The sequence below is a fragment of the Rhinolophus ferrumequinum genome, chromosome 12 (genome assembly GCF_004115265.2).
Source record: "Rhinolophus ferrumequinum isolate MPI-CBG mRhiFer1 chromosome 12, mRhiFer1_v1.p, whole genome shotgun sequence".
Taxonomy (NCBI): domain Eukaryota; kingdom Metazoa; phylum Chordata; class Mammalia; order Chiroptera; family Rhinolophidae; genus Rhinolophus; species Rhinolophus ferrumequinum.
In genome coordinates this window covers 35,723,134-35,749,408 of record NC_046295.1, presented here as the reverse complement: position 1 = coordinate 35,749,408, position 26,275 = coordinate 35,723,134, and the positions used below count along the sequence as shown (strand labels likewise).

The 26,275-nt window shown below is 38.7% G+C and overlaps 2 protein-coding genes across 2 annotated transcripts in view; both read right to left on the bottom strand.

Annotated features, from left to right (window-relative positions):
* PIP5K1B (phosphatidylinositol-4-phosphate 5-kinase type 1 beta) overlaps positions 1-26,275 on the bottom strand; it is a 282,047-nt gene that overhangs the window by 209,511 nt on the left and 46,261 nt on the right.
* PABIR1 (PP2A Aalpha (PPP2R1A) and B55A (PPP2R2A) interacting phosphatase regulator 1) lies at positions 5,429-6,720 on the bottom strand. The gene has a single exon (XM_033123071.1). It carries the CDS (start codon positions 6,583-6,585, stop codon positions 5,722-5,724), a length of 864 nt encoding a protein of 287 aa, XP_032978962.1. The 5' UTR covers positions 6,586-6,720; the 3' UTR covers positions 5,429-5,721.

Genomic DNA, 26,275 nt, shown 5'->3' with positions numbered 1-26,275 from the left:
CAGAGCACCTACTCCCCAGTATTACCATGAGGATTAAATGAACCCATACATGCAAAGCACTGAAAATAGTGTCTGGGTGCATACTGAACGCTCAATAAATATTAGCACTAATTATTATTATTATTGGCAATGGTTCATGATATTAAACCATCTCTTGCTTTCCCAGTAGGGAAAGCAAACAGTCTTAAAGAGAACACAATCTTGTGAAAATCCTGGCTGCCAAAGCAGTGACAGACCTATTTTACAGAGGACGTACACTGAAAAAGCTGCTTAAGATTTCTCTGATCCAGAAGTACTTACACAACAATCAGTGTTTCTGATCTGTGAAGGGAAGGCTATCATCTAACAGAGAGAGACGAGGCTTGTTTTGCATTTTCCAGAGAGCTGGATTTGAATTAAATGGTGGAGATTATTACAGAGGGAAATGTCTGCTCAGTATAAAAAAGACTCTTGAACATCCAACACAATCGGCTCAGAAAAGGACAGGCTGCCTTAGAGGGTAGAGAGTATAATGTGACGGAGTGTGACGGTAGGAGTGCCATCAGTGAGGGATGATAAAGAAAAGATTCCTTAGGAAGTCCACACTAGATGAGAATGACAACCACCACAACAATAATAGTGACAGTTAACACTTCGACAAAGTGCCCAGCTTTGCTGTGAGGGTTTCACATAGTGATCCATTTCATCCTTACCACAGCCACTGGCTCCAGTCTGTGGTCTGAACCACTACAATGCACTGCCTACCTCTGTTGTGGCATCCTGAGGTTACTTAACCTCTCTGTGCCTCCATTTCCTCATAAAATGAGGAGAATAATAGTACTTATCTCAGATGATGAAGAGTAAATGAAATAACACCTTTGTTTAGCACCTAGAACAGTGCCTGACACATAGCGAGTACTTTGTAATTTTTTTTAAATATAAAAGTCACTTTCACTTTTAAGAAAAGTTTTACTTCGATGGCAAGTTATGGAATGCATAAAGAACTGTCTTGGCTATCGTGAGCAAACGAACTCAAAAATAATTTTTTATTAAGTAAGTGGAACTCAAGACTTGCTGATTTAGATTGATTTTCTAACAAAATTAGCCATGAAAAACATGGGTGAAACTGCTCAAATGAGAGTTCTGCAGTGAGATCAGATTTTCTGTGGACTTGTCAAGGCTGACTGTAATGTAAGCCCCTGAGAAAAATGGCCTAGTCCATAACCCACTGTTGACTTACCATCCCGAAGGCCTTGGCCAATCATTCAGCTCCACTTTCAGCAGAATCCTTAACTGCTTCACGCACTGGACTTTACCTAGTACCTACTTAACCAATTCCCAAACCTAGGTCAGTCCAATCCACTTTTGCACCTGCCATCCAACTGCAACCTGGCATCCAATGTGGCTTAATAAATCTACTCACCCTGTCACTACTTCACAGAGTCTCAGAGGCAATATTAAACTTCTATTTCACTCAAGATTCCAAATCTATGCTTGCCCAACCCTCAAATATTCTAGATTCCTCCATAATTGGAAAATAGTAGCCATCAAATACAAATGCTTTTCATTTCTCATGTATCTTCCTCATCATCCCTAAACTCCTGCAACAGTAAATCATTTACTGATATCTTTGCCTAGCTGTTTCACTCTCTTTTCTGTTTCAAAAAAAAAAAGAAAGAAAAGAAAAGAAAAAAAAGCTTCCAGACCTCTTTCCAAGACCAGCTCTTCTACTCTCTGATGCTGCCCAGGAAATGTCGGTGATATCATCATCTTTGGTTTGTTGTTCTGGCAGCTATTCCCATTTCCCACTTCTCTTGGATCTTCAAACTTTTTCTACCCATCTAGAAACATGCCCATAAGAACAACATTCTCAGTCCTGTTTTCCTTATAAGCCTTGACCTTTCCCCATTTTCCTGCAAATATCTAAGAACAGTCTCTTGCTGTACGTATGGAACTGGCTCCACTAATAAATGGTAATCGCTGGAAGGCAACTTGATACAGATTATTCTTGATTACAATCAATCTTTTAAAGATGCTTAAAGGTCCTGACATCCAGCAGTTGCAGATTTGGTGACCATTAATTATTTTTTCCATTTACATTGTGTTTTTTAATAAGCATAATAAAGGAAAATATACCACAGAGGTTTGTTATATGTGACAAACTATACTTAACTATGTCTATATGTGCTTTGGGACTTCCCACACAAAGTTTATAGATTAGCAACACTAATACCATAAAAAAGTTTTTTGAAGGATAATTCACACATGAGCTAAGTCCTTACATTCTACAGAGTACTGGCTGATGTTATGAACAATAATATAATAATGTAAATTGTCTATATAAACTTAGAGACTCATCTGATTTAAAACTTACCACCTACATAGAAAAATAAGCTTACAGAAAGAAAGGTTTCTCTGTACCTTCAAGGAAAATGATCTGGCAAAAGGACCTAAAATAGGAGAGAACATGATTTAACAAGCAAGCAAACCAGTGAAGGTGGAGCACTGAAAACAAGGAGAGGGAGAGGCAGGGACCAGATCCCATAGCGCCTTCTGGGCCAGAATTGATAGATTTTGGTATACCAGAACAACAAAAAGCAATGAAAAGCCTGAAAGCTGGGAGATGGAAGGATTAGAGCTGCAGTTTTTAAATGATTACTCTAGTTGCTGTATGGAGAATAGCCAACCAGAGCAAGTGTGAAGGGGACAAAAATGGGCATTAGAAGGCTGCTTCAGAAGCCTAAGACGGAAATAACGGTAGACTGGATCAGGATGGCAGTAGAGATGAATGCAGGACAGACAGATTCTAGAAGATAAAATCAGTAAGATTTGGAGAACGAACAGATATGGGGGAAAGAAAGGAAGAGAGAGGTAAATGACATATTGGTTTTCTGAATTTATGTACATACTAGGGTGCCAAAAACATGTATACAAGTGGACACTTTGGTCAATGTTGCTGAAGCAGTAGTTTGCCATAATCAGAAGTGTCTGGACACTGACGGTAACCACTTTGAGCACCTCTTTTAATTGCAGAAGTCAAACGTGACTTGTATTCATCTTTTGTTATCGTTATATATTGAGTATTACAATTTTAATAGTTTTTTCCTTTCTTAAAATGTGTATACATTTTTTTGGCACCCTTTGTACATACACGGAGGTGTGGAGTAACACATCTTGTATAATATATACAGACTTATTGACAGAAATTACCTACAGGAATGGAAGATGAATTTTACATAGTAAAAAGCAAACCCATTTTTTTTACTATACAGATATCTGCATTGTTTAAATATTTTATAATCAGCAGGTATATATTATTTCATAGTTAAATTCACATGCAATAAAAAGAATCAGCATTTGCCTGGCTGAAAAGGATAGAAATGGCATTTTAAGAAAGAACAATGCATCCAAAGGTACAAACACATGAAAGTACATGGTAGTTTAAGCATCAAGTAGTCTATCCTTTGCAGAGTAGAAGGAAGGATATGTATTGAGACAGGATGAGCAGGGGATACAAGCTGTATTGGAGCACGGCCAGTTCATGAAAGAATTTATGTGCCAGGCTAAAGACAGCATTACCTAAACTGTAGGAAATGGTGAAGCATATAAAGTTTTTAAGCAAGTGAGTTTATATTTTAGAAAGATCATTTTAAAAGCAGTGTGAAGAGTGGGCCAAAAGGGAGGCAAGAAAACAGGCTGGGAGATCACTTAGGCCAGAACTTAAGCTAAATCAGGGGCAATAGAGATACAGGAAAGATTTGAGATTCATTTCAGAAGTAGACAGAACTTGGTGATCAAGTCGGACGTGACAGATAGGGAAAAGGGAAAGTCAAGGATGCTTCCCAGGGTTTCTAATTTAGGAACTTAGATGGTGATGACATCGATTTAAGTTAATTCAAGAGCAGGTTCCATGAGGACAATACATTTTGCTTTAGAGATGCTGAGAGTAAAGTACCTCTAGGTCAAGGTGTCCTGCAGGGCATTGGACATACAGGTTTGATTTGAGGAACAAGATCAGGACTGGGGTACATGAACACTATTCCCCAAAAGAGAGAAGTTTAAGCCTCTGCACACGATCTTACCCTCAATGTAACATCACTGAATTCTTGAGGCAACTGTTAAAAGTTGACCAGTTCCATTTATTCTCATAGCTGTGAAAAGACCAGTTCCATTTATTCTCATAGTTGTAAAAAATCCATGTAATTGTTAAGTCTCTGTCGACTGTAACTTAAAGCCAGACCTTTTTCTCTTGGTCTCTCTTTTAGTCTTTTATTTTTTCCCCTTTGTCTTTCTTTCTATCTAGTTAAGGATGATATAGGAACTATAATGTAGAAAAATGTGTCACTAAATATTTTCAGTCTTAATTGTAAACGGCAAAGAACAGAACATTTCACAATTCTACCTTTAAGAAAACCTACGTCAAACAGTGATTTACTTATGTGACACTCCAGTGATTTTTCTCTTGCAAGTCACTGACCCTTAATTAACTGACATCCCCAAAGCAGTCAACTCCAGCTGCAGCCTTCACTGCAGAGGTTCCTACGACAACTCAGACGTGTTGTTGCTCACTGTCAGAAATCCGAGTGACACTGTACCTTTGTCTAAGCGATGATGCCCTACGTTGGTGGGAGGTGGACAGGAAGGACCTGTTGGCAAGGAAACAGCTGCTTCCTTCCTGAGCCAGGGAAAACCAGGAAGGTGACAGATGGGCAGAGCAAAGAAGCAGCCAAAAATTACTCTGGCTTTTCGTTGGCAAGGATTTTCACTGAGGCACAATTGGATATTTTTAAAGCATATTAACGATTGATGAGCATTTTATCTGCCTGGATGCTCTGTGAAGTTCAACAGGGCTTCCCACACATTTTCTGCATTTAAAAAACTTTTAAGCTTGCAGTGGTACAAAGAACCTGGCCTCAGCCTATGTGCAGTGAACTAAGGCTGCAAGGCACTGTCCATTTACTTTAGGATTATACTCAAGAAAATGCACTTGCTGGTAAACACAAAAAAATTCATTTTCTGTATAGTGGTTATATTTGTACAACTTACCAGAATTACTATTAAGTTTCACTTGAAAATGTTTTTCTTAAATATGTTTACTTTTATATGTTTAATTTAAAAAGATTTCTTGCAAAGGTTTATATTTTGTTCTTTTATCGTTCCCCCTCCCATCCATTTCTGTACCCAGAAAATTAAATATCCAAGGATTCCTGGATAAAACAGACAACCACTGGATTGATATGTTATAACTAACATATTTTAAAAATAGCTGTAAATAGGTTAAGTTATTGTTCTTCATCACACAGAAAGTAGCAATCACTAAAAATAACATTAAAAATTAGTGTGGGCATGAAGTATGGAATTTTAAAACAGTTTACTATGCTGATTAATTCAACATTTATATTTGCATCAGAACTTAAAAATCCCATAAATAAATAGAGCTCTCAATTATTTTTAAAAAATCAAGGGATAACATATGTATTTAGACATATTAGCAGCGTAAAGATGTATGCTTCAACACACTTATTGGGAAAACGTCTGAAAATATTACTACACTGAATTCAAGGGCATCCGCAGGAACCTGACATAAAAGTTCTCTAGAATAACAACATTTCAGGAAATTCCAAAAAAGGAAAAGGATCAAATAGGAAAGAGCCTCAAATTAATTGACAGAGTTCAGTGCTTGCTCCAACCGATTTTTCTCTCCATTGCAAAAATAAAACAGTCTCGGGATGGGTCGGCGAATCATTTAGATGAAAGTTCATCTACTGGAATAAATGGAGAGGCCGCCTGGGCAGGTGACACCGGAGAGTCGGTGGTAGTGCTGACTTTCGCTGGTGAGTTACAAGAAGATCCGGCACTGCTGCTGTTTCCATCAAGGGTATCAGAGGATACACACACACCAGGATCTGACAGCTGTGCAACGTCAGAAGAAAGCATGTTGGTGATGCCCTGGAAAAATCTCTTTGGCTGATATTCAGTTTCCATTTCACATTTTCTTTTCAATGGTCCAAGAACACTTGGTCTGATGCAATTAATGGGACTCTGGCTTCTCCGAGTAGTAAACCGGGTCGTTGGGCTGGGAATAGGACTTGGGGGCAATCCATTGCTACTCACAAAACTTTGCAAGGATGGTGAAAAACACTGCTTCCCAATTCCCCGGGTGGGTGACGGTGCTGGTGACACCGGAATGAAATCGATGCGCTTCGGAGAGGCAGATTTCTCCACATCGTTGTCACTCAGACTGAAACTTTCCTCCCAGGAGTGGCTTATCTGCATTGCGTTCTGCACCTCGCGCTCGTGGACCGTCTCTCGGTTGATCAAGTCCATGCCCTCCTCCTGTTTGATCTGGTGCAAGCGGCTGCTGTGCATGCGGACCGGGGAGGCCGGTAGCAGCAGGCCATGGCGGTTCGGGAACGTTGTGCTGTTCCGCCTGGCGCTCGGCGCCTCGGCCTGGAACACCGGGGAAGTGTCACTGAGGCCGTGGATCAGGGGGGCGCTATTAGACCTCCTGAGGCCCCCGCCGCCGCCACTGCCGCCGCCCTCCGCTGGGCTCCCGCCCGTACCCGAAGGCAGCTCCAGGTCTAGTTCCATCTTCTCCTGAGCCATGTCGGGGGGCAGGGAGGCGGGGGCGGTGCTCAGTCAGAGACCTAGGGCTCCCATTCCCCGCAGTCCAGGGCCGCCGCCGCCGCCGCCGCCACCGAGAATCTGTCAGCGGGCTCCTCCCTCTGCGCATGCGTGCCCCTTCGCGCAGGCGTCCTGCGCGCGCTCTCGCGGCGCCAACTTAATGCGTAATAGATGCGCCGCGGTCCTAGGGGGAGGGGTGAGGAGCAGTTGGACATCTAGTCCTTCAGTCCCTTCCGCAAATAGCTTTTGAGCGCAAGCTCGCATTGACATGTTAATCAAGTTACCATATTCAGGAGTATATATTTATAAAATAAAAGCTCTGAAAGAGAGGCCCTTGCTGATGTGAGGCTGTGTGACGGGGATTGGCCCTTGGCCTAACCAAGGACGGCTTCCCTAAGGGACAATCTGAGATCCGAAGAAGAGAAATGGGTGCAGTGGAGAACTGTCCGGGAAGCGGGAAGCTCGGGCTACCAGCCAGGTGGCAGGCGGGAACCAGGGTGGGAGAGAGGGCTGGCCTGATGTGACGTGGTGGAGCAGCGCAGATTTCTGGTCTTTATCCTGAGAACAATGAAAACTCCGAAGGTTTTCAAGCATAGGTGTAATAATAGCGACTGGAAAGCTCGCTGGCCGCAGTCTGGAGTGTAGATTATTGGGAGATTAGAACCCACAAGAAAAAGATCAGAAGGGAGGCGATCCTTTAGGTCAGAGAGGATGGAAGTTTGCACTAAGGTGTGGGAGAGGAACGGAGAAAACGGCCAATTTGAGAATTATTTGGGTTAAGGGGAAAAAATAACCTGTAACTGTATTACTATTGTTTTATTTAGTCATATTTCTAGCACAAGCATATGTGCTCAATAATGTTCATTCAGTACGAGACATTAAATGAAGGGAAAACCAATAGGTTCGCATACTTTAAAAATAAAAAGCACAATACTTGGCTCACGTAGTTAACACAAATTTTGATATTAAAATTTGTTGATATTAAAATTAAAATGGGTTTATACTTAATTCTTCATGTATTCATTCATTCATTCATTCATTATTCATCCATATTTTTTCTGTATACCTACTATGTGCCAGGCACTGTGTTAGGAATTAGACCCTAATATGGGGTCATTTATACAGGGCACAAAGAGATAATAGGCTATTTCAGATAGTAAAAAAAATAAAATAGGTTATGATAGAGCACTACTGGTAGAAGGCAGGGGGCAATTAGACACAGCTTAGATCTAAATGACAAGAAGTAAGTCATGTTGACTTCTGGTGGATGAATGTTCCAAGTACAGAGAATAGCAAGTGCTAAGGCCCAAGGCAGACATGAGCTTGGTGAGCTAGAAGAAGGAAACAGGGCCATGCAGCTGAAGCATAAGGGGGAGTGTTGGAGGGCGTAAAGGGGTTTGGATCTCATTATAAGTACGATGAAAAGCCACTGGGGAGCTTTAAGAAGGAGAGTGATATTATCTGGTTTAGGTTTTAAATATCACTTTGGCTCTGTGGAAAATAGGCTGAAAGAGGGAAGAGTGTAGGCAGAAAGACGGATTAGGAACCTTTGGCAACAATACAGACAAGATTATTGGACTAGGGTTGTAGCAGTGGCAATGAGAAGTAGATGGATTTAGGATATGTTTTGGAAATACATTTTATGTTTATATTTAGATGATGAAAGAAATAGATGATTCAAAGGCAACTCATATGCTTTTTTACTTGAACTGGGGCGGTAGATGATAGTATCATTTACTGAGATAGAAAAGGAGTGAGTTTAGAGAAGTGGAAATTAAGAGTTCTGTTTTGGTTGATTTGAGTTAGAGGTGGTTATTAGATATCCATGGGGCTATTTGAACTGAAAGAAAGCTTAGTGATTTTTGTTCATCCCCCTCTTTTTGCAGCTGAAGAAAGTAAGATCCAGAGAGGCTAAGTGACATATTCAGCATCACACAGCTTGTTTAATAGTGGGAACCAGTACCAGAATCCAGGTCTCTTGGTTCCTAGTCCATGCCTCTTTCCACCGTGTCTCAAACAGCTTTTAACTTGAATTCCCTGTAAAATACAGGTCCTGATGATAAAATAACGTTGATTATTCATGCCTAGAATTATGCAGAAACTGATTTAAGTTTTCCAAGTGCCAGGCATTCATTCAAAGTGCTTCACATGTAGTACCTCAGTTAATCCTCACAACAACTCTATGAAGTAGGTATTATTGTTCTCATTTTGCAGGGGAAACTGAGCTGCAGAGATTAAGTAATATCCCCAGGATAATAGTAAGTACCAGGATGTGGACCCAGAGCCTGGCACAATGTTACCCAGGGTTCTTCCTCCAAGTGCCATTTCCACTTGCAGATTGTTAGCAGCTTTGTGAAGGCAATGGGTTCTGAGACAGGATCTGAAGCATAGGTATTATAGAGATATTAATATAGAGATGACATTTCGAAGTGGCAGCATGATAATAAAATAGTGAATTTGGCTAACACATGAAGTACATGGAGAAGAATAGTAATGGGAAAAATGTTTTAAATGGAAGTTAGAGTGAGAGAATTGGAGCTCTGGATGCCTGTATTTAACATGTGAGGCCAGAGGGAACCATTGATGGTGTTTGACAAGAGGAGTGACACAATGAGAGCTGTACTCTAGGACCTGCCAGGCAGATCAAGGATGGAGCTAAGTGGAAGAACAGAAGGTGGAAAGAATCAACGTTTTCTAAGTGCCTACTACCTGCCAAGCACTTTACACACTCCATAGACCCTCTTAATCCTCACTGCGATCCTGTTGATACTGTTATGCTCATTTCATAGAAGGACAACTGAGGTTCAGAAACTGCAAAAGGTGATACAGCTATGTGGAAGAGCAAAGGTCTGAACCAATCTGAATCAAGGTCTCATTTCTAAATCTATATTTTTTTTGTTTCATTTCCCATGGATTAGAGAAGGAGAATTTGATGACGAACTCTGAGATGAAAGTACGGTCTCAACTAAAGTTGGGAATGGCAGGAAAAGGAGATGAATTTTGGGAGACCGGAAGGTAACAGCGGAACCTGCCAGGATGTACAGAGGATGAAGACAGAGGAGTCACAAATGACTGAAGTTCAAACATGAGTATCACAAGGAATGGTACATTATTAATTAAAAATGGAGGAGGATGGAGGAAGAGCATCCAGAAGAAAACTAATATTAAATAGAAAAAAAAGCATTAACTACAGAGTTTATTTTATAATATCCATAGCATTTTGCTAAGTTGCATATTACTAAATTATTTCCAATGTTTCTCAAATGTGATGACACTGTTCATCCATGCCTGGATAAATACAATTATTATCTTTACTGATAAAGCACAGAGATGGTGATAAGTCCACAAAATCAAACATCTCTGCCATTTGGTTTCTGTCTGAACCCACTGGAGATCTTCACTCATTTCCCTGTTTCTACCCTTGTCTCTGCTGTCAATTTTCCACCCAATGTTCCAGATCAGCCTTAAAAAAAAAAAGAAAGAAAGAAAAATACTTGAATAGTCCCTTCTCTGTTCAAAATGTTGCAGTGGATTCCTGCTCAGAGAAAAAGCTGAAGTTATTACAATCATCAATGGAGCCCTATTTGATGTGGGTCACTTCTCTCTCTCTGTCCCCACTTCTAACTACATGCCCCCTCACTGCCTCCCCTCAAACTGCAGAGGCCTCCTTACTGTTCTTTAGCCCACCAGGCTTACTCTTCTTCCAGTGGATGTCCACACTGTTCTATCCGTTCAGGGCTCTGCACAAATATCATTAACCGAGAGACCTTCCCTGACCTTCCTTATAAAAGCAACAGCAGTTCCCAACACCAAGCCTACTCTCCCATGCCCTTACTCTGTTTTTATGTTCCTCCAGAGCACCACATGACATATATGTATATACTGTTTTCTTGCCTCTTATACTCAAGGAGGTCATCTCCATGACAGCAAGCCTTTTGCTTTGTTCCCTGCTGTATGTCTAGTAGCTAGAACAGGGCCTTGTACACAGCACTCTAAATAGTTGCTGAGTCACTGTGTCAAGTAAATGTTAAATGAATGAATGAATGAATGAATGAACTAACGTAGCTTTGTCCAAAAGAGAAGAAAATGATTATTTGAAAATACAGTCTAACAGGCTTTTCTAGACTGACTCCAAGTGCTCCTAACTTTGACAATTCTTTTTCTTATATCGAGATTATTATTATTAATTATAGCGCCCTCCAGTCCATGGAGATAGTTGACATAATGGTTAGTTCAAGAAAACTAACAAACTGAAGCCCTAAGTTTCCATTCTTTTTCAACAGTATGCTGATACACGCTTGACAGAATTAAAATGCTCAGTGCTGAGGATTCTAAGCAGTGTTTAATATATTGAATTACTGCTTCCTCTCAAAGGAATAAAGGATAAATGAGAGAAAATAGCAGCCATAAAATGCAATTCAGCCTGTTGCAAAAGTGACACCAGAGGAAGGATCCAGGAGATCTCCTCTGAGTCAATTCACCCTTCTGGTTTCAATCTGGTATGAATTAAATACTATACTTAGTTGATACTCACTCCTAAGTCAGAAAACAAGACATCTATTCAATAGTTAAACTTTACTGTGATTAAGATTCTATTTTTTCAAACTAACAGGTAGTTTCCTTTTAATTCCTAGGGGAAGTTTTTCAATATTAACCCCACAAAAATGTGACAAGGCAAATATCCACCTGTGCAGATCCATACTGAGTGGATGTGAAATACAAATGTGCTGTACATGTGTAATCTAAGATGAGCTGGCAAATATCTCCACAGTCCACATTAACTAGCATCGCCAACCTAAAATAAAAAGGGAAATTGTACTTTCAAAGTACAGGAACTTAGGACTGTTAACTGGTACAACCACTTAGGAAAATTGTTTGGCATTACAGTGTCTAATAAAAGAAAATATATGCATGTTTTATGATTAAGCAATTCCACCCTTGGGTATATATCCAAGAGAAATGAGGAAATAAATCCAACCTTATGTCTACTAAAGGACATGTGCAAGAACGTTCCTTGCATTATTACTCGTAATGGCCTCAAACTGGAAACAACTCAAATTTCCATAAGCAGTCAAATGGGTGAATACATTATACAATGGAATTCTTTACTCAACAACATGGATAAGTTACAGTATAATGTTAAATGAAAGAAATCAAATACAAAAAAGTACAACTCCATGACTCCATTTTAATGATGTACAAGAACAGCCAAAATCAATCTATGGAGATAGAAGTTAAGATGGCAGTTACCGTTGGGACCACTGCATGGGAGGGGCACAAGGAAATGTTCCATATCCTGATCTGGGTGCTGGCTCCACAAGTGTACACAAATGTAAAAAGTTATTAAACTAAATACTTGAAATTTATACACTTGACTGTATATGAAGTTAGATCTCAAAATGTTATTGATATAAAGAAAGAGAATGGGAACTTGGAATGTAAATGGAGGACAGAATAGAATAAGGATGTACTTCACTTGGAAGGAAGACGCTTTGTACAAATATTAACCATGAGTCTAATTCTCAAGTGGAATGCTAAGCTTCTAACGCTCTCTGACACACAACAATATCATTGACAGAACACCTAGCTGGCCTTGACTGTAGAAAAAGTGGACATACACACACACACACAACACCTCAAGCTACATTTCACTAGGGCCCTAAACACCAATAGACTCCAGCAGCCTCACATAACCACAGGACACTTCTCTGAAGCCAATCACAGATCCCCAACAGAGCCAGCGGCTCTCCTAGGTCCTGTTCCCACAGAGCCCTCAAAGTTAGTTATTTCTAAGAAGGTCTGAAGGAGGAAATTCAGCCCATTTTATAGCCTTTGACTTGCTCAGCTGCAATCTTTGTGTACAAATGGGAAATGGCCCTGCAATCTCCTCCTCGCGTAACTCATGAAATGGAACCAAGTTAACAGCAAAGGAACTCAGCAGAGGCTGCATATTACATATGGGAAGAACGAGAATTGGGTTTAAGGACACGGTTTTGGTCAGAAGGAACTCATTATCATCGTGAAACAAAAACGGTGGACGATCTCAGAAACTGCTGTCAACCATTCATTCTGCAATCATTGAGATCCCACTAAATGTCGATGTTCCACAGAGTTTACACTGGAGGTTGGCTACTCTCGTCCTTAAAATTTGAAAGCAACAGCAAGGATGAGAAAATCAAAGCGGAAGTTTACTAAGTGGCTTTTGACCCCTCTCACCTTTCATTTTTGGTAATAGCTAAAAGCCACCACAACACTTGCATGGAGGCACGTCCACTCTATGGAAGAAGTAAAAAAGTAGGACAGGGCCTCAAAGGCCTGATTGAAAGAAGCTCACAGCCTAGGCCCTTAGCAAAGTTCAGGTAAACAAATAAATGTGAATTGTAGTTACTTTGTTCAATTTTTTCACAGAAGAATATTAGGGAAGCTATTAAAAATAGCCACCCACTCTCTACTGCCTTGAGTCTTTTAAATAGAATAGAAAAATGAGTTGATATCATTTGTTCCTCCAATTTAGGCAGTGTGTCCATTTTTGGTGCCTTCTCTTTGGCATCAAACTTCTCCTAGGCCATAAACCAAGATTACAATTGGTATCCGTTTTAGTGGCTATATGCTTCTCTCTGCCTGTCTGCTATCTTTCCCTTGAAGGATTAATGCATTTGGCAAGAAGGGAAAAAGGACTGATGGCTTTATGGATAATGTAAAAGGTTAACTTTAAAACATGCAAAAACTGCAAATCTAGTTAGATTTATATACTTGGGCCTTCCAGTTGAATGTTTGGGAAACTTCTGTATAATAAAAAAGTATGAAACCTGGAGTCAGACTATCATACTTCTACCACTGTGACCTTGGACAAGTTTGTCAACCTCTCTGGGCTTCACATTTCTCATTCATGAAATGGGGACACGACCCTTTTTGTCAGGATCGAATGATACAATGTCCATAACAGGCCTAGCAAACAGTAAAGGACTTACACAAACAGGTTTCTCTCTATTAAAATACTCAGTGCTACCATCACGAAACGGCCCTGCCCATTGTTCCACTACGCTCACCAAAGGGCTTCCTTTGTTCTCTTGCTTTCAGTTTGAGTGTGTGGAAGAAAATGTTCTCTTCATCTTCTTCTCTGAGACCATAGTCATTTTTAGAGGCATACAGTTCTGTGGTCTAAAAAGGATGAACCAAAAGGTTCATATGCAATCAGGTAGACAGTGTCTGAGAAGGAGAAAGAAGAAAAACATATTTCTAAGACTTGGACTCTCTGAGTCTGTCTGAGAAGCGATGGACTCCAAGGGGCAGAGGAGCCATCAGTAATGGAAAATGTGGCTGGCTCAGTGAATACCATTCCCTTCGGCCAGCCAGTCGTTAATCCCCACCAGCAGCAGCTACCCATCCTGGTCACTAGGAACTTTTCAATTGGGACTAATCCCAGGGGCTTACTCTTAATTATTCATTTTAAACCCCGTTTTGAATTACTGCTGTCATGTTACTGTCCTTTGTGGCATATAATAAACGGCTGTGTCTGACAAACAAGTTAAACCCAGCTTCTCTTAGGAAAAAAACAAGAGGAGTAAAGGGGAAGACACTGGGGAAAGATTCAAGAAGTTTTGAGGAATATTGACCATTCCTCAAGATTTGTCTTTCCCGCCCTGTAGCTGATACCGGCCGGGTACGTACATTTTGAGGAGGAGGCCAAATTTTCAAAGAAATTTGAAGCTGCTGCCCCAATCTGAGAGATTCATAAACTACCTGCTTTGGGGAAATTTTTTTGGCTTTAGAGGGTGACAAATGCAGAGCCAAGAGCCAGCAAACCTCTAACACACTTTAAGACAGCAAGGTTTACCACTGAGAACGAGGGCAGCTCCGAATTTGTTCTCCTTTCCGCCCGCCCGCTTTACATTAAGCTAACAAGAAAAAAGCAACAGAAAGAAAAGCATTAGGGAGGGGGTGCTCTAATTCCCTCTATTCTTACCAACTAATTTATAAACTGATTGCAACTGTAACTCAGTATCCATCTGCCTTTTCCACCTGCAGCTTAATTTGTTATTAGGAAATGAACTGTTACCGCCCATGGAGTTCAGCCATCTGAAAGTTCCCACCTATTAGGCAATGGTAGGGATGTTTCCTCTTCACTCTCCTTTTGAAAACTAAAAGCCTAAGATAGTTCGCTTCTTCAACCCTCACAATTCATGCACGTTTCACCAAACAATGTTGTTGTTGTCATGCTCATACAACAGTAGCTTACATTTATTAAGGGCATACAGGCTAGGTATCCTTCTAAGTACTGTGGTTATATTAACTCGTTTAATTGCTACACCATCTCTAGGATTACTATCCTTATTTATAGATGAGGGAAAGGAGGAACAGAGAGGTTAACTAAGCTGCCTGAGGTGACAAAACCAATTTAGTGGTAGAAGAATTGGAGCCCAGAGGTCTCATCACCACGTTCTACTGCCTCTCATAAAATACTCTTGGATTCCTCAAACCGGCCATGTTAGTTGTTCTCCAGGTTACCTTTAAAGAACATTGATGAGTTGACATGTACAGGATAATGACCCTGCTTATCAGAAAGACAAATAAGGGGGACATGTAATCGCATGGATTTAGAAATACATGGAGGCTACAAAATTAAGCAATTTAATAAATGGCCTATTTTCCCAAAGTACTCAGTCATGAAAACAAATGCAAAAGATTAGAACCACAGAATGTCAGATCTGAAAGGGACTTTCGGAATCACCTACACTGACCTTTCTCAGCAAGGAAAGTGAGGTTCAGAGAGAGCCAATGACTTCTTCCAGGTCAAGGAGGCATCCAGGATAAAGCATCCTTTATGAAATTTGTAGGGGTTGGTTCCTAATATTTGCTTCCTAGGTTTCCCTTTCACTTTAAACTCTCTAAACAACAGCACTCACTTCCATGGTTTAAACTCTGACCAATGTACTGATGATGTCTCTCTGATTTATATTTCTAGATAGGGCTTACCTATCTCTAGACTGTCACCTACTATATAAGCACCTACTAGACATTTCCACTTTCTGTTCCACAGGTCCTTCAAATTCGTCTACAAACAAACTCACTCCTCCCTACCCCAAATCTACTACTTCTCTTGAGAATTGCACAATCTATCCAGACAACCACTTCAAAATGTAACATGTTCCAGGTATCTCCTTCATGTCTCCCATATCATCTATCACTAAATCTCTTACCTGCTTAACATCTGACATCCTCCTCTTTCTTTCTGCCTCTATTATGAAAGCATTCTATCTGCCCCCAACTACGGCAATAACTTCAAATGAGTCTTGCTCATCTTAGGATGGCTCCAACTCTATCCAACTTGCATAACTGCTGCCAGAGTGAATTTTAAAAAATAATCTCATCAAACTAACGCCCTACCTTTTGCTAAGATTCTTTAATTAATGTGCCCCTGGAGGCCAACTACAGAGAGGAAAGCAGACTGAAGAGGCAGAGGGCAGCAGAGAAGGAAGAAGAAAGTGGCTAAGCCAACATCTGTCCAAGTTTCTCCGATGCTCTACTCCCTTTGAATGAGAAGTGCTACAATACAGTATTTAAGAACCCAGGTTCTGAAGTCGGAGAACCTGGGTTGAAATCTTGACTGCAACTTACACATATGTGACCTGGGGGTCAAGTTACTCACCCTCCTTGAGACTCAGTTTCCTCATCTAAAAAATGAGGATAACAGTCCATCTGTCAAATAATTGTTGTGAACACTGAGGTCATATGCATGAAGCTCTAAGAACACAGCCAGACATGAGATTTCTCAAAAGAGATCCTGGAACCATAACCAGTATATCTTACTTAACTAGACTGTTGTCTCACTTTTCTTTCCGAGGCACCAACCACCTAGCCAGCTCCTCACCCATTATTCATGGAGCACCACAACTATACACAGTTCAGTTTGAAGAAGAAACAAATCCCAGTGACGAAGCTTCTCGGCTAGAACCCTGAGATTTCAAACTCTTCCATGCCACAAAACACGCAGGATCTGTTGTGATTAAGGCTCTACAGAGGGTATTATACATATGAAAAAGACCCCAGGGAAGGTGAGAGTCCAGGAAGGAAGCCAGCTGCACATTATTAACTGTGATATAGGCAGGCGTCCATGCTCTCAGCCTTGAAAGCATCAGAATCATCTGCGGAATGTTTAAAAACAAACACAACAGAGCCCCAAAGTAGAGATTCTCACTCAATAGGCCTGAGGCGAGGTATTGGGATTTTTATTAAAAAAAAAAAAATTATCCAAATGAATCTAATGTGCTCCAGAGGTTGGAAACTACTGGGGTCAAAAGGATGTCTACTGCTCATAAGTCCTTATTCAAGTACTAACAGTTTAGAAGATAAAGAGATTGCTTTCTGAGTAAGGGGAAGAGCAGAGGTCTATGAAGAAGCCCTGAGAAAAGCCCTCCAAGAGAGTCCGTTTTAAGCCAAGTTGGAGTATGAGAACACATGTTAACAAGAGTACTAGTTGAGTAAGACCTTTGAGTGTTTTCATTTTCTGTTATCTGGACTTTTTCCTATCAGTTTTAACCCCAAGGGATTACAACCTTAATAAATTGGAAAGAACTGATGACCAAAAGCCGGAAAAGAGAGGACTGTGCCCCCCTCCTCAGGAGTTGGCGTTTTGCCTCAGCAGGCCCTTGCCAAGTGAGGGGAGAAGCTGAAATGAAGTTGCAGGCTTTGCCAATTACACGGCCCCTGACATTTGAGAAACCAGCTCAAAACAGTGATTTAAAGTGACACTAGGACATTGTATTGCCTAAGAGTGAATAGAAAGGTTCCTGAGTTTTTATCCAGTAGATCTCTCTCCATTGAATATCTTTACAGGGAGAGGCAAAAATAAAGAGAAATTCTGATTATATCCCCTGAGTGCTGCTTGTTACTCATGGATGGACATAGCAGAAATGCTGAAGAAAATAAGAATTGTGTGGGGTTTTCAGTGTCTGGGAGACACCTGGTGATCTTGGAGAGAGGACTCCAGAGAAACCTGGGGAGAGTATGCAGAAAAACATCAGACTGGAGAAGCTGCGCCCTAAGTAGATGGTTAGAAACTAGAGGCAGTCAGACAGACTGTACTTTGAAAATCTTGGCTGACTCAAATTGAGAAAACATTTTTCAAGTTCTGACTGAGTGCCAGCTGCTTTTGCATAGACTGTGAGGAAAGCAAGCCATAAAATGTCACCATGATGGGTCATGGAAAGGTTCTAAGGACAGGATTTTCTTAAACATTTTTCTTTCCTGAAAAGTGACTAGTGGTAAGACAAATACTAATGATATAAAAGACAATTGAGACAGAAAGCCCTGGAGATGGAATGGAGGGCACAAGTAATAGGTTATAAATATTTATTTGTTTAAAGTTTATAAAATAACTTTTAGCTTTAGATCAGCCAAATCTGGGGAAATTACATTTTTCTTTTCTTCATATACATTGGCTAGTGTCAGAGTGCTGCTTATGTTTAATCAGCTTCATCACTGTCAACACAAAAACTTCCAACTTTCTACAGCAAAAATGCAGGGAAAATGCAACCAATGCTATTCTAGAATATCCAGCAGATCTTCCAGCCAGCCATAGAATAGAAGCTAGGAAAAATAAAAAAATAAAAACAAAAAACCCACAGCATAAATGACAGTGAAAACCGATCCCCTTTTTCCTACTTAATTTGCTTTTGGTATCTGTAAATCCCAAAGGTTCAATTAATCTTAATGATATGTCAAAGAACAGAAAGATTTCCCTGGTTAAAAAGAATTCTCCACATACTGCAGAATTCAGAAGAATGCACGCACTGAGGCCAATGTAGACAATGGCCAGTTCTCCACGAAGACGGGCCTCCAATCTTTTATTTTAATTTTACAAATAACAATTTTTCAATTTTTTAAAATAAGACGGTGGAAATTTGGATGTATTATTGGGTATCAACAAATTGTACATTTAATTAAGCCTACATTTCTTAATTTGTCTAAATGCTTCCATTACTTTTCCCAATAGGGTGACCAGTCAACTCCTGTTAAAAAAAAAATGTATACAAGTGGACACTTTGGTCAACGTTGCTCAAGTAGTCGTTTGCCATAATCAGAAGTATCTAGATGCTGACGGTAACCACTTTGAGCACCTCTTGTAATTGCAGAAGTCAAACGGGACTTGTATTCATCTTTTGTTATCAGTATATATTGAGTATTACAATTTTAATAGTTTTCCTTTCTTAAAATTTGCATACTTTTTTTTTTTTGGCATCCTCTGTATATAGACACTGCCTTACAACTAATAGTCTAGCAAGTTTGCCCAGTATCTCTCTGGTTTATTATCAATACCAGGGGTTCTAACTGAAATGCTTCCCAGGGTGGCAGATAGAGTGCTAGCACTAAAAGAAAGAGCATTTGCACTTAGAATGGAAAGACCCTGGGCATCTAAGAGAGGCAGACAGCCACTGCTCAGTTCCAGCCAACTCTTGTTGCCCTTGCAGAAAAGGATGATATACGAGTACATTGCTGGAGCTTCTGATTTTTCAAGAGACGTTGGAAATCCAGGTTTTCGAAAATGTGGACTTTTGCAATTTGTAGATAACAAATAATTAAAAAAAAAAATTAAAAGGCTAACATATTAGGTAGGCCTGATCAAAAGGGTATAAAGGCTGTCTTAGGCACAAGCTCGTGACTTCTGAAAACCCCTTCTTTCTCTCCTTACTTTATAGTCTCAGCCCACTTCTTCCAGGACTCTTTTTCCATAGCGACCTTGTCATTTTTACTTATACTCAACCCCCATTTCTGGTCACATGCTAAGAGAGGGCAGCAGCCATGTCTTATAAGTGAAAGAATGCCCTGCAGTGCTTTGCGTTCATGGTACATGAACGACGGTGGGGGATACCTCTGAAACCTCTCCTAGTGGAAGATGTATATGCATCCAGTTTTTCCTTTTCTTCCCCCTCTACCGCCTCCAGCAGCAGTTATAACTAGCCACATATTTCACGGACTTGTTGTTTCTATTTTGCAGTTCAAAAGTCTATAAATAACGAGGTTTGCAACTTCCACTCTAATGTTTCTCTCTATTATTTCTTTCTCTTATCTCCTGGCTGGTATTTCTGAGTCAGGTTTATAATTTCAGTGAAAGTGAGTATTCTTATCATACATTTGATTTAAATGGGAATGCTTCTCCTGTTTCACAAAATATGATGCTGGTTTGGCGTGAGACTGTATGTTTAAAATAAAGCAAGAGAAGTAACAAATTCTACTTATTCCAATTTTACCAAGTTTTAATGTTTTTCTTTCCAATCAGGGATGTGTGTCAGATAATGTTTTCTGTTACCACAGACTAATTTTATGTATTCTTCTAAAAGTTAAGTTTATTTACGTAATTTACATGAAATCAAATTCACCCTTTTAAAGAATACAGCTCAGTGAGTTTTGACAAATATATATAGTCACGTAACCACTGCCTCAATATATCATTGGCTATTGAACTTTAGCAAAGCATTTTGGCCCCTATTGAGATGACCAGATAGAGTTTTCTTTTATGATCTGATATGGAGATTAGATTCTCCAGTATGAAACCAAGCTCACATTCGTGTGATATACCCCACTTGATCATGGTATTTATATAATGTACTGCTAAATTTTATTTGATGGCATTTTACTGAAGGGTTTTGCATCAATATTCACAAACAAGAATGATCTGCAGTATGTGAGAGCATACACGTGCACATATGCACACACACTGTCTTCCAGAGTTCTGGTACAAAGAACATTTGGCGTCTTAACAAAACCTGAAAGTTTGCTTTTTGCTTTATGCTTAGAAAAACAGTGGAAATAGTAATGTGAACATTTGTCAGGTTTGCATGGGACAATTCTGATTTACACTCACTATCCCAATCAAAGCCCTTTCAAGAAATTATATGGTCACCATACGTAATAACAGTAATGTCCTTGAATGCTGGAAGAATTCCCGAGGCCATCTGAGGCTTACACTTGAATTTAGAGAGTGCCTTTCAATAACTTTTTCATTTCTTCCATGGTTATTGACTTAGGCTCTCTCTCTTGGGAGTCACTTTGATAAATTTTCCTAGAAAAACCACCAACTTCATCTGTCTCTATAGAATTTCACATAGTACCTTAGAATATATTTTGTTAGTTCTCCTTTTGGTCTCTACTTTGTTGATTTTTCACTTCCTCTGTAATAAAAGAAATATTTGTTCATTGTATAAAATTTAAAAAATAAAGACACGTAGAAAGAAAAAGTTGAAAATTACTCATAATCCCATCATCCAGAAATAACTACTATTGACATTGTTGTGTAAAACATTTCAGACTTTTATCTGTCTCCATACTTAACTTCCTACCTGCACACACAAAATGTTTATTAATCTGCCCTTTCTATGTTATAGGATATGAATATGTTTTTCATATCAACAAATACAAATTTACATCTTCAATTTCAATGGGCTGTGGAGCATGGTTATACCATGACTTTCTTACTTAAATTCCTGATATTAGGGGAGGATAGGTAGATAGGTTAATTTTTTTAAATTATTTCTAACAATGTTGCATTGAACATTATTTAACATCTTTGCATGCTCATTCAGTTATACTTGTAGGGCCGATTATTAAAAGTAGAAAGTGCTAGTCAAAGAGAGATGCATTAAAAAACAACTTTTGCTTGTAATAAAGTCCATTTTTAAGTAAATAAAATAATCAGCAAAGAACAAAGTAAAGATTTCCCACAATCCATTATCCAGTGATAGCTTGTTAACATTTTGTTAGTTGTATATATACCAAGTTTTCATGCACAGTCTTTTAAACCATAAATGAGCGACATTATACATACTAGTTTGTAATTTACCAGATTATGTTGTCTTTTCCTGCACAGCATCATTCTGTATCACTGTAAGGTATTCAATAAAAAGAACGATAATTTGATTTTTTTTTTTTTACTGAGGGAAATGTGAGATGTTTTCAATTTTTGCTATTATAAACATCACTAAGGTAAATATCATTGTCCTTATTTTTTTGCCCCATTGTTCAATTATTTCCTTAGGCTAAATTCCCAGACGTGGAACTACTAGATCAGAGGATGTATACTTCAAGGCTTCTGATGAACACATCACCCTTGAGAAAAATCGCAGCAATCAACATTCCCAACACAGTCTAAGTGTTGGTTCTCCACACCCACTTCAACCTCAGGATTATCATGCTTCTTAGACTTAGATAACAAAAAGTGGCTTTTTTGGTTTGTTTTTTGCATTTTAAAAATTAACAAATTAGACAGTTTTTCATGTGCTTTTTGGCCTTCAAACTAAGTAAAATATTTATATGATCTATTGTCTGTCTATAAACAAAAGAGCCACCTAAACTTATATTTGTTTCTTAAAACCTTATATCCCATTTTTCTGGAGAATTGAAAAAAGAAAAACATGCCTTGCATTTTTAGAAATAGCTCTGGTGCTCTTGCTGGAATTTTGCTTTAAGTGTATTCCAAGTAAGGGAGAACAACCATTTTCTCCACGTTGTATTAACATAAACATGTACCAGAAAATCATTATAGAATGTTTGCTAGAACACAGAATTCAGTATAGCACAGGTAAACACCCGACTTTTCAGGATAGTATGAGAATTTTAATAAATATTTCATTCTAATACAGTCTCACCTCTCACTGCTCCATGGGACCGGCCGCTACAATAAGGCTAGAGGCAAATTCTGTTTCATCACAATGTCAACATCTGTAATCCTGAAGCATTAAAAATTAGGAGCAATCTTTCTCAGAGCTTTCATTTTTATTTTTTTCAGAGCTTTCACTTTTAACCAACCACCCATTATGAACAATTGTGACTGATTTCCTTTGGAGCAAAACATGGTGAACATTCATTTTTTTTTTTTTTAAACAGTTAAGAACAATGACCTGCAAGTGAATTCAAGATAATGAGAAGCGATTGCAGCATTCCATCAAAGCACTTTTGTTTAAATATTAGGAACAATATTCAGAACACATTCTGAAAGGCAGCGAATACTTCCATGGGCCTCCACTTTTAAAAAAAATTTCTAGTTTTATTTTAAAATGCACACGTCAAATGTGTAACATGCTTCAATGTTTTTAATGACTGTCATTAAAAAGATCAAGGTAATTATAATTTAAAATACAAAATCAATTTTTTGTGATACATTGATGTCTATGATTAAGAATCACATAATAAGGAAAGGGCAAGATAAGATTTATTTCATCAAGTATAACTAGGATAAATTATGTCTTTTTAGTATTATTACTTTTTCTTTTGATAAAGAGTTGCCTAATCTGCCTGACCTTGAATGCTTGAAGAATATATATGTAACATTATAGCATTAAATGACAGCATGAAACCCAGTAAAATAAATGTTTATATTCCTAAAGCATTCAGTAGATGCTAAAATTCTAAAGTCCTACAATAGTACTTTGATAAAAGAATGTTTATTTCTTTCTCAGAAACCCTCTTGCCTTTATTCCTTGATCTACTTGTTAATTGTAATGCTTTTCCTCCTACTCCTCATGGCTTCCCATCAAGCCACAGGGATTTAGGGGAAGTTGTTGGATGATAAGACAACTCCTGTGCCTTGTGTATTACAACATATTAGATTCTAGTTTTGCTCAAATACTGAGCATACTTTAATTATCAAATCATTTCACAGTTTGGATAGGAATGAGTACTTTACCAAGCAATTAAAAGGACATGGTACCTGTTGTTTAGGAAGGAACAGGTAAACCTTGATATGGATTAGCCTAAAGAATAATCAGGCATACATCAAGGGGTAAAGGGGAAGATTGTTGGATGTTTCACTTTATGCAACTTAATTTAAGGAAACCGGTTGTTTTAATAGGTGAAGTTAAAGTTTCTCCTGGATCCCAGAATTCAGACTATATTTATAAATGTATAATTCAGCTATTGCTTTTTCTAAGTGGGCTAGTTGGGCTAGCCTGGGAAATGTTACCATTTTTAACTATTTCTACTGAGAAAAATATTTCCAATTTATGTATCAAGTCAACAAACTGTTGAAATACAACACGATTTTACATTGGAGTTTATTTGTGCAGTGGTTTCTTTACAATTGTACATAAAATGTTTTATTATAAATTGAGTTAATGTATAAAATACTACTTTATGCCATAATAAATATATTAGTACTTACAAAAAAAAAAGAATGTTTATTTCTATACAAATATACCAATTTCAAGAGACAAATCTTATCCTCCCACTCATTCATTGCAATACAGATCCCCAAATACAACAGATTCCAAATCTAGTGTAAGAGATGATTAAACAACAGGTTAGAAAAATGAGAAGACACAAAAAAATACAAAGGCCATTCTACGTAATTAATAGTTCTGTGAAGTCACCCACAAAAGATGGGCTCAAATATTCCCAGAAATAACCCATTTAGCTCCGGAATGCAATGAAAAAATGACCACTATAGAGAGTTTTTATTATTGAAACTAAGGTAAACCCAAAAATATCATCAAAGAGCAACCAACCTTAAAGAGAATCAAGATAAAGTGGAAAAGTGTGACATCTCCTGAAAGCATGCTCAAACAAGGTGATGATTTAAAGGAAAACAAAAAAAGGCTGGGGGAGGCGTGTGTCCAGAAAAAGGAATATCTGTAAAAGGAGAGAAGTCAGAGTGTCTCTAGCATTTCCAGAGATGATGCCCAAACCACAGGCGCTGAGAATTCTCACCTGCCCAGCAGACATGTGGTTAGTGAGCATGGCTGACTCACGGGGTTGACATTATCTGTTAAAAACCAGCCCTTCAAAGCACTCATCCACGTTCTCTGACTCCTCATCGTCACATACATCTGCTGTTAAAACAGGAGCTCAAGAAATTTAGCAGTTCATGGCAGGAACAACATATCACCTCATTGCCGTAATTATCACAGCACGCTGAGTGGTTTCCACTTTGAGCATAAATTGGATAAAGTGACATTTTTTCTTCATCAGTCTTTGATGATTTTGAATAGTATGAATCAATTCACCAGGGGTCGAATCAGCCTTGCAAAATGACAACACAGCATTTATAAATCTACAAAGCTGCAAATCACAAGTTTTAAAAAATGTTGTAAAAATCCTGCAGCAATTTCCCTTCCCTGCAAACAGCATTATGTGAAAACTCCTTAGCGTGGGCCCTACAGACTTTGCGTACTTTTTCAACCTCCTGTAATATCACGATTACCGGATCATCATTGAGAACAATCGCTGACATTTGCTAAGTGTTTTTTAATATGTCAGGCCCTGTCCTAAAGTATTTTCCTTAAGACAGACATCTCATTTAAAACTCACAAAAGCCATGAGGTAGCTCGTGTTGTTTTCTTTGTTTCTACTGAACAGGGAACTAAGGCACAGAAAGGTTAAAAGCTTTGCCTTCTCACAATCCCACATGATCTCATACTGAAATATATCCAGCTCCTTGCAAATTCGTATGCCTCTGCACACCTCTGTTTCCTTTGCAAACTATTGGTTTTGCCCAGAACTGTTCAACTTCTTATCTGACCATCTCCTAATGATTCTTCAAGACTTAGTTAGTCTAAGAACCTCCTTTGAGAATCCTTTCTAGACACCCTAGCTTTCTAAGAAAAGTTAGATGCTCCCTCTTCTGGTGCTCCTATTGTCATATGCACCACTCACACATACCGTGTTTCCCCGAAAATAAGACTAGCCAGACCATCAGCTCTAATACGTCTTTTGGAGCAAAAATTAAATATAAGACCAGGTATAATATAATATAATACCGGGTCTTATATTATTGTAAGAATAATATATATTATTGTAAGAATCTATTTGTAAATCATTTCGTATATTATATTGTAATTGTAATATATTATAATATTGTATATTATATTAAATTATATATATTTTATTGTAAGAATAATATAATAATATCATATTAGTTGTAAGAATCTATTTGTAAATCAGTTCCGCATTGGCCTACAGACGCTCCTGTGGTCACTGCCAATATCACTACACCGACCTCACAGTCTCTCACTGCACAACCCAAAGGGCATCCTTCATACAGACACAGAGTGATATAAATGGCGAATCCTGGAGTTGTAACTATAGCAGCTCTAAGGACACTTTCCCTTTGCCGTCCAAGGATTTGGCACAGAGCAGGCACTCATAAATACTTCTAAGTAACTGAATGGCTGAGACAGATCTCATAATAAATGTGACCATGGAACTTAACCAGTGAAGTCTCCCAACCAGTTGGTACCCTCCAAACCAACACTACATAAGGTCAAGTCTAAATAACCGAAAGGTAAGTGCTAGATTTGCCCCTCAGTAGTAGTACACTTAGAAAATCTCTGCCTTATCCTCTCTCTATCAGCTTCTTGCACATATTCTCTAAATGCTAACTGTGAATTCAGACTTCGCTCTAAGCCTTTGATGATGGCATAATTAATCTGCAAATAGATGTGGCAGAGATGCAAATAATCATAGCAAGAGGCAGATACACAGATCTACCCAAAAGAGTGGACTGAAAATGCAATTAATACAGTCCAATTTTTCTACGTTAAATGAGCAAGTTCACAAGGATATTATGATTCTATATTCAGAAAAACAACATTCCACAACTTGCAACTAGCTGCTCAGCAGAGAGAAAAACAGCACACTGAATTTTGGCAAACATTTATATCTTTGATTAGAGTTTGAAAAA

Coding starts and splice junctions, on each gene's coding strand:
- PABIR1 (XM_033123071.1), bottom strand. CDS start 6,585: ATGGCTCAGGAGAAGATGGAACTAGACCTGGAGCTGCCTTCGGGTACG.